Source organism: Panicum virgatum, chromosome 4N (assembly GCF_016808335.1).
Source record: "Panicum virgatum strain AP13 chromosome 4N, P.virgatum_v5, whole genome shotgun sequence".
Classification (NCBI taxonomy): domain Eukaryota; kingdom Viridiplantae; phylum Streptophyta; class Magnoliopsida; order Poales; family Poaceae; genus Panicum; species Panicum virgatum.
This window is the reverse complement of record NC_053148.1, coordinates 37,554,792-37,563,871: the sequence shown is the minus strand read 5'-3', so window position 1 is coordinate 37,563,871 and position 9,080 is coordinate 37,554,792. Positions and strand designations below refer to the sequence as shown.

Sequence of the window (9,080 nt, the reverse complement as noted above, 5' to 3'; positions counted from 1 at the left end):
GGGAAGCGGGGGTAAACATAGAATCAAGGAAAATGAAAGGATACGAGGACGAACTAGGTCCTAAGACAATATAGCTGCTGTTCCCCGGCAACGGCGCCAGAAAGCTTGTTGACGTTTCATAGCGTCACAAATAGAATCCGCAAGCAATATCATCGTAGGCTTTCACCCAAGAGTATTCCAGGGTATCATATCCACAGAGGAACGTCAGTGTATTATCTCAGGCTCTAACTCATCCAAGGACACCACACTACTAAAGAGGTAAGAGGTTGAGAGGATTTCCTAAGACTAAGAACCTAAGATAAGACAAGATCTAGAATCATCGTTTACTTTGGGCTATCGGGTTCTCCTAGCTAAAAGCCAGACGCTTCGATAACTGCGCACTATTTTGTGTAACTGAACGTGGAGGATTATTGGGCACGGACAGGGCTATCACCACCTACCGGCTACCCCTACAAGCCGTGGGAATACTAAACAACCAAGCAGTAAAAGCTAGCCTAGACACCACGTCTACGCTATCTCGTACTAACTCTAAAGGCGTACAAGAGTATCCATCTCTATCCGGAGTCTTACTCTAGAGTCATCCACTACCCTTAAGTGGACACTCGATCCCGTAAACGATAGAAACTAGTACTCAAACTTAAACTCTATTTCTAAGGAACATAAGAAAATCACAAATACTTACTATGATTGATAATCATTCATCGAGGTACAAGCGAAGAAGCGTGCTGACGGACCCGACACTTCCCCGACTCTCCCTCACTCTCGTAGAGATACAAATTTGAGAAGAGCACCGTAGACTGGCGCCACTCCTAAGTACCTCTACCCCTAACCTTTGCAAGGCAACTCTCAACTCTAAAAGTGAATGAAGAGTGAAGTGTGAGATGTGTGGGATGTAGTGTGTGATGTCTTCATTTGGAGCTCCCCCCTCTACTATTTATAGAGGGATGCCATGGGTTCTTCTGCCGTGATTTGTGCCCGGAGCCTCCTAGAACTGACCTTGGCATCAAATAAGGATGTGACTCATGCAAGATGACGGTCAGAGGCGCTGACCTATGCTCGGTCAACCTAGTTGGTCGGCCGACCAAAAAAGGAAGCCAACCGACTCTAGTTTTGGTCTGGACACTGCTAGGTGGGCCCCCATGTCAGTTATGGGTGGCTTGGCTTGTCTTAAGGCGGTTTGCTAGCTCTAGTGGGCCTAGGGATCCTCGTGAACGCGCCTGATTCGTCGAGAAGGTGTTGCCTCAGATTAATGTGTCAAGCGCATGTGCTGTGTCTCTTTCTCATGTGAGGCTACCAAGTGGGCCCTTTTGGCCCTTGGGCTTGCTTGTGCTTGGCCGGGAATTTATGCCTTGGATAATATTTTCTAGTTTCTGACATTTTTGGCTCAAATTCACCTGCACACATATTCAGACCAGCATCTGTGGAATTTGTTAATAAATAATCCTATGCTATCGTTTATTCCTTTTGATGCTCAACTTTTGCATGAGAGTTGACGGTCAAAATGGGTCAAAGTAGACCGTCAACATTAATCTACTCCGAGCAGCCTTTCTTCTTCTCCGCATGGATTCCAATTCCACACAGATGACTCCTCGTATCTCGTGCTGGTGGCGAGTGAAAAACTCTTCTTTGCCCCTAACTTCAACTCTCCTCCACCACTTATCTGCACTGAGACGATTTGAATCCCTTCTTTTTCCCCTCTGAATTATTTTCAATCAATCTCCACAGTCAAGACATTCCATTTTCCTTTTAGCCGATTCATCTTCTTCATCGAGACCATAAATAGTATCCATTGGTATGGCCAACACATCAAGACTCCATCGGCTTTAGCTCTCTCCTCTGCTCCAGCAAAAACCCTAGCATCCACTTCTTAGCCATGGAAGGAAACAAACGCGTGGGAGAAGGTTGCTCCAACCAGCCGCCAGCCCTTTGTCGTCATCATGTGTAATGAGTCTACCATCTTCACCACTTACTGTAGCCCGATTAGTTCTAATCGGCTCTTTATTCTTTGTCAGAGATGATGAAGTTTTTAGTGTGCTGCCCCGTTCTCCTTCTCCAGCAAGGTCGAATCCTTTCGACGATCTTGACGAGGGGATCCACGATCTCATCTAGAGCCTCTACTGAGAAAAGGACGAGGCGCGCACCAATTACGCCGAAGAAACCAAGAAGACCGGGCGATTGGAGGTCCATTTGGAAGCAGCCCGAATAGCGCAAATGGCTGTTGAAGACATGGCACTGACCGCACGCACCCAACTCATCACTGCCGACGCCAGGGTGGCAGGTGAGTTCACTACAAGGTTTTCCCCCTATTACCATGCGTCACAATTGCCACGCCACTAAATTGGTTGCAATAGCATGTTGTATTGCCCCCAAACCGAACGGTGGTGGTAATATGTGGCCATATTGCGATGAAAATTTCATTACAATAATTCGGTGCTATTGTAACCAGTTTGGTTGTGGTTGCTTTTGCGTGACACTAATGCAACAGGTTAATTAAGTTGCAAAAATTATTTGGTGGGGTTGCAATAGGTAGGTGGATTTTGCATCCACTAGTGTCAGTGGATGCAACAGCATGTTCATATTGCCACCCTTTTTTCGTTGTAATAAAGTTCAATATCATTGCAATCGGTAGATGCTTATTGCAAGGAACATGCTGTTTGTATCAATAACGTGTGCCCTATCGCCACGTTTTGTGTTGTTGCTATACATACCTATTTCTGGTGGGCCTCCAATACAACTGGATCATCTACCTCTCACGTGCGCGCTTTTGTTTATGGAGTCAAGCGCCAGCCCTATAGGGATCAAAACGACGAGGGGCGACGTCGCAATCGATCGTGACACCACGTTGGCGAGGGAGAAAGCAATCAAGGGCTGCCGCCCTAGGGGGATCGGAGGGGGATGCGTCGTCGTTCCTCCAAGGGCACGCGCACGACCATCATCATCGATCTGATCAGCAAGGTACATAGGGCTGCATATGCCAAGCGCCCTTGACAATAAGTTTTTCGACCTATATTATGTTTCTTGATCTCACATATATATGCATTTCCTCAAACTATATATCATGCATATGAATATGCTAGCGTCAATGGTCATTGTTTCATGTGTTTGTGTCATGCATATTTATGCAGGATAATGTCTTTATTATATAATGAGGATAGGAGTTGGATGCGCTTGCCTCGACATAGTCGAAAGTGGAAGGAGAAATTCCGTAACTTTATTGAAATCACATTTGCTGGCACATCGAGAGGTGGAACTGTTGTGTGCCCATGTACTAGATGTCAATGCATGGTATCCGAAGTGCAGTCTGAGGTTGAGGAACATTTGCTTGTTAGAGGGTTTGCAGATTGTTTTATAAGGAAGGCCAAAGTTCATCATTAGCTGTAGGTGTCAATAATCCTCATCTAGTAAATGCAGGAGGCGGCGCCCCACCTCATGATACAGTTTTAGTAGAAGATGTGCACAATGACGGTGCAGCTCCAGATTTTAGATTAGACAATAAAGGAGGGGCAGCAGCCCAAGATTTTGGAGTTGACAATGAAGAAGGTGAACAAAGTGATGACCATGCTGCCACTAATACTATGATTCATTCCATTATCAGAGGCGCTATACGTGGGGAAATCAGTGAAGAACCTGGTAATGAAGAGCCGAATGAACATGCAAAGATTTTTTTGAAATTATTAAAGGAGGCAGAAAAGGAATTGTATCCAGGTTGCATAGAGGCTACTAAGGTTTCCTTTATTGTGAGACTTTTTCAAATAAAGTGCATGTACGGTATTACTAACAATGCATTGGAGGCCGTACTTAATCTATTCGCAGCCATTCTCCCGAAAGGCCATTGTATCCCAGACACAATGGATAAAGTGCAAAGGGTGGTAAGAGATCTAGGCTTGGACTATGTGAAGATACATGCTTGTGAGAATGATTGTGTGTTATTTTGGAAGGAAAATGAAGAGCTGGATAATTATCCCATATGTAAAGAGTCCAGGTGGAAAAATCTGAATGATGGTGCTGAGAAGGGAGCTGCGGATGTTGTTTCTAATGCAAGTAATAGTAATAAAAAGCGGTTGCCACGTAAGATCCTACGCTACTTTCCTCTTACTCCTAGGCTGCAAAGAATTTATGTCTGAGAAGACATCAACAGAAATGAGATGGCATAAGGAAGGATTGGTGAACGATGGAAAAGTACGGCACCCTACTGACTCGAAGGCGTGGAAGTGCATCAACAGCAAGTATGATTGGTTTGCATCAGATGCTCATAATGTTAGGCTGGGTTTAGCTTTTGATGGATTTAATCCCTTTGGCATGCAAAATGTTACATACACAACATGGCATGTTATCCTAATCCCTTACAATTTGCCTCCTTGCTGTGTCAGAAACAACCTTACTGGATTATGTCAATGCTGATACCTGGTCCTAGATCTCCTGGAATGAATATTGATGTATATTTGAGGCCCCTTATTGAAGAGTTGAAGGAGCTTTGGGAGAAGGGTGTCGAAACATGGGATGCGAAGGTTAAGAAGAATTTCAAATTACATGCTATTCTACTTTGGACAATTAATGATTTTCCTGCATATGAGATGCTTTCTGGCTGGAGCAGAAAAGGAAAATTTGCATGTCCATATTGCCACAAGGATACAAACTATTTGTGGTTGAAATTTGGGTCCAAGCACTGCTACATGGGACATCGACATTTTTTGCCCTTGGATCATCCTTTGCGTAAGAACCAGATCATCTTCAATAGCCAGGTCGAACTTAGGGAGGCACCAGTACCGCTGACTGGTGAACAGGTATTGAAGCAGTATGATACTTTCAATCAAGTGATATTTGGAAAGACGACATCAAAAAAGAGGAAGCGTGACGAAGATAAAAGATGGCACAACTGGAGGAAGAAGAGCATTTTTTTTAGCTGCCTTACTGGTTTTTTTTGCTCATTAGGCATAATTTGGACGTCATGCACATTGAGAAAAACATATGTGAGAGTATATTGGGTACTCTACTTCAAATTGAAGGTAAATGTAAGGACAGCGAAAAGGCTCAGCTTGACATGGAGCATCTAGGTATAAGACAAGATCTGCTTCCTATTATTAAGAATGATAAGTATACCTTGCCACCAGCATTGTACTCCTTAGATAAGGATGATAAGAAAATTCTATGCCAGTTTCTGCAAGGAGTGAAGATGCCTGATGGTGTTGCCTCCAATATAAGGAGATGTGTTGACGTAAATGCATGTAAGGTGTCTGGATTCAAAATGCATGACTACCACTTAATTCTCTAGAAACTGCTACCTTTAGTGGTTCGGAAGATTTTGCCAGAAGAAGTTGTCATCGGATTGATTCAGCTTAGTAGGTTCTTCAATGCAAAGGAGTTGGTGGAAGTAGATATGGACAAACTTAGTATTTCAATTAGGGAGACTCTTTGTTGGTTTGAGATGGTATTCCCACCTTCATTCTTTGATATCATGGTGCATTTGCCTATTCATCTAGCTGAAGAGGCTAAAGTTGGAGGGCCAGTGTGTTATAGATGGATGTATCCAGTGGAGAGGTACCTACGTACTGCAAAAGGATATGTGAGGAACAAGGCGTAGCCGGAAGGGTCAATAGCTGAGGGATACATAGTCGAGGAGTGCCTTACATTTTGCTCTAGATTCTTGGACCTGGAAACAAAACTGAACCATTTTGAACGTCATGAAAATATCGTGGTGAATGAGCCACCATCTGGTTTGAGCATTTTTGCCGACATGGATTACAAGAGGAGAGGTCAGAATATCGAGATCATTGAACCAGATGGATTGTGCAAGATGAGGCACTACATAATTACGAGCTGCGAAGAAGCCAACCCATGGATAGAGTAAGTTCCAATAAACCATCTTCAAATTGTTTATGTTGTATTTATTTGTGTTTTCAACTAACACATTAATGAGCATTTCTACGTATAGTTTAGATATGGAAGAACCCAGGAAATATGGTTCAACAAATATTGCAAAACGACACCAGGAGCATTTCGTAAGGTGGTTTGAGCGGAAGGTTAGTACTAATATTTTATTTTAATTTTCCATGCGGATGGTCACATGTACTAATTATAAAATATTTTGACATCAATATTGCAGATCAAGCATCTATATGATAAAGGAGAAGTGAGCGAAGAGATGTATGCCCTTGCTCAAGGACCGGACCATCGAGCTCGTATTATTTTGAATAGATGTCATATTAATAATTGACTGTTTCAAACGGCCGCCATTGAGAGAAGCCTCATAACACAAAATAGTGGGGTGCTTGTGAATGGTGATGCTACTATAGGCAACATGAACTAGTATGGAGTGGTTAGAAAAATTATCTCACTAGATTTCCCTGGACAAAAGAAGTTATTTTATTCTGGTGTGACTGGTATAATGTTCCAGCTGCCACTACTAGCAGAGGCAGAGAATACAGTAGGGATAAATGGGGGATTATTGATATCGACACTAATATGTTTCGATATTCGAACGAACCTTACATTCTGGTGACCCAGGCTGAACAGGTGTTTTTTGTGCCATTTGTGAACAAGCCGAGATGGAGCAGTGTCCTCGCAATGAAACCAAGAAATTTGTTTGCAATGCCAGATGCAGAAAATGAGGATGAAATTGATATTGATTCAATTGATGTAGGAATCCAAGGCATGAATTTGTCGGGTGCACAGGAGCATTTTAGAAATTGGACAAGATCAGACAAGACAGGCACAACTGGGGATACCTCTATTATTCAACACGTGCAGGCCCAAGCATTTGATGGACCAGATGATTTTGATGACGACTACGATGATGATGAAGACGACACCTACACTAATGATGGAGTAGTTGCACCAGTAGCTTCTGTGGTTGAAGACCAGGGCGATGATGACTTCTTTACTTAATTCATTTTGTTTATGTCAGTTTATTGTCCTAGCATGAATAAATGATTAAGATCATGCTCTATCAAGTTTATTTTCTCAACATGGATTAAATGCTTATGAGCAGTACTGTTTCTGAATGATGCCACAATTAGAAGGAAAAAAGGCACTCCTTTCATTTGATGGGTATGGCTGTTTCCGGTAGTGTGGATGATGGCATAACTATATAGTATATATACAGATACTATACCATATATATCAGTGACCCATTTTGTTACTACACCATGCATATAATAAAGTAGCATAACAGTTAGCATATATGGGTATACTTGTTCAGCGTGAGCATACTACTGGCAAGTTCACCAAACACAAAAGCTTAGACATTTTTACAGACAGGCCAACATGTTCATTCCATCCAACAAAAGCTACTCTAGGCATATCTACCACTATTGGCCTTCCTTTCTTCATTTGGCACCTACTCCGTTCTTCTTCATATGAGGCGCGAGAGCTTTCCGAATCTCCTCCACCTTTTCTTTGATCTGCCATTTAACAAGGATACCAGCAGTTAACATACACAACATCAAATGATTATGCTACAAGCAAATTAAAGGACATTGACCTGTGGGATACACATACGCTTGCCCTTCTTGTCGCTGCCATCAGTAGAAGTCACAAATAGGCGCATCTTGTCAAATTGGAACTCGTACTCTACCTCATTCCCCTTCAGTAACAAAAGAACAAATAATAAGCCTAGTGAATAGCAATAACAAGTAAGCTCAAGTGGACTTCAACATACTTGACAAATGGAGCTGGTAAATTGTATTTAAACTCTTGACAAACTCATACGATGTATTCTGATATTTGGATAGTTAAATTTGACATAGGTTTGCACTATCGGACCATTGTTTCCAAAGAAACTGAGGCAACTATGAGGCTACAAGACTAAAACAATTCCATTTAGACAATGCTCTTCATCTACTATAAGCTGAGCAAGAAAACAGAGAGGACAAGGCTGATATGTTGCATATGCATATGCATTTCCAATTTAATTATCACAGATCAAATGATCACTGTGTTGCAGCAGTACGTGTTTATCAGTCAGCCAGTTGACTTCCACTACAAGATTAAGTCCACTGTCAGGATACAGCACAAGTAGTCAGTGCTTTGTCAAATGAATCAAACTAATTTGGCATGAATATATACCTACTGTGTCTCATCTACAAGTATACCTAATGTGCCTCAAACTAATTTGGGCTCCAATACCTACTATCTCCCATCTACAATTGTACCTAATGTGCCTCAAACTAATTTGGTCTCATTACACCTACTATGCCTATAAATCAACTTCGAATCCATGCTACAAGGTTGCCATAAATAACTAATACATGCATCAAAAATTGAATGAACACGATGAATAGTAAAATCCCAATCTTTCCCCAAATCAGTAAAATATAAAATCCAGTCCTAATCAAACTTGTAATCGAATGCAGGGAAAGATCTAACCTTCCACTCCCAGCCTGTGCATTCCAGCCAGCCCCTCCGAACCCCCTCGTTGTCGCCTGCAGATCTCATGTTCTGGGCTGCGAAGAACGCCTCCAAGCCTGGAGGCACTTTGGTGAAGGGCTTCACGTCCTCGTCCTCCAGGTCCATGGCGACCCGCGCGTCGGCCGGGAGTCATCCTCGCGAAGTGCCCTCCGGCTTGGAGGCTGCCGCCCCTAGGGTTGAGGGAGTTGTCCTCGCAAAGCTCCCTCTAGCATCCTGCGCCTGCCTCCACGAAATGCGCACCTTCTTCCTGGGCGCCATCGTTGGAGAGGGGGAGGATGCGCGTGCGAGTGGGGACTGGGGGCCAGAGAGCGAGATGGAGATGGAGATTAGGGGGGGGAGAGGGAGACGAAGAGGTTGCCGGGTACATAAATGGCGGAGAACGAGAAGTGCAGTCATCCGCTTAGTTTATATAGATTAGCACGGGACAAGTAGTTTTCGCATGCTGTCGACGGTCCTTAAGTCATATCTAACTGTCAACTCTCGTAAAGATTAGTGCCAAAACAAACACCAAACTAGAATTAGGACTTTGATGCTAATCATTTTCGTAAGTTTTGGTGAATCATTGTTTACAGAAAGCCATGTCTGCATATGGGGGAAAACCATGCTCAAACAATGGGAAAAGTACACATCAGAGCACTCTACGCAAGCACGATAATTAGAGGGCTCACAACTTG

At 43.1% G+C, this 9,080-nt stretch overlaps 2 protein-coding genes across 3 annotated transcripts; one reads left to right on the top strand and one right to left on the bottom strand.

Annotated features, from left to right (window-relative positions):
- Positions 1–2,211: 2,211 nt before the first annotated feature.
- Positions 2,212–5,581, top strand: LOC120669369. The gene is made up of 7 exons (XM_039949134.1): positions 2,212–2,278; positions 3,596–3,630; positions 3,939–4,041; positions 4,103–4,257; positions 4,371–4,795; positions 4,933–5,215; positions 5,300–5,581. Exons 1-7 carry the CDS (start codon positions 2,212–2,214, stop codon positions 5,579–5,581), a joined length of 1,350 nt encoding a protein of 449 aa, XP_039805068.1.
- Positions 5,582–7,117: 1,536 nt separating this feature from the next.
- LOC120668918 lies at positions 7,118–8,772 on the bottom strand. Of its 2 annotated transcripts, none has more exons than XM_039948727.1 (3): positions 8,365–8,772; positions 7,481–7,582; positions 7,118–7,400 (listed from the first exon to the last, which is right to left on the bottom strand). In XM_039948727.1, the coding sequence occupies exons 1-3, from the start codon at positions 8,509–8,511 to the stop codon at positions 7,326–7,328; spliced, it is 324 nt and encodes a 107-aa protein (XP_039804661.1). In that variant the 5' UTR covers positions 8,512–8,772; the 3' UTR covers positions 7,118–7,325. The 2 variants fall into 2 exon arrangements, with proteins under 2 accessions (XP_039804661.1, XP_039804660.1); XM_039948726.1 differs by having other exon boundaries at positions 7,498–7,582.
- Between the last annotated feature and the right edge of the window lie 308 nt (positions 8,773–9,080).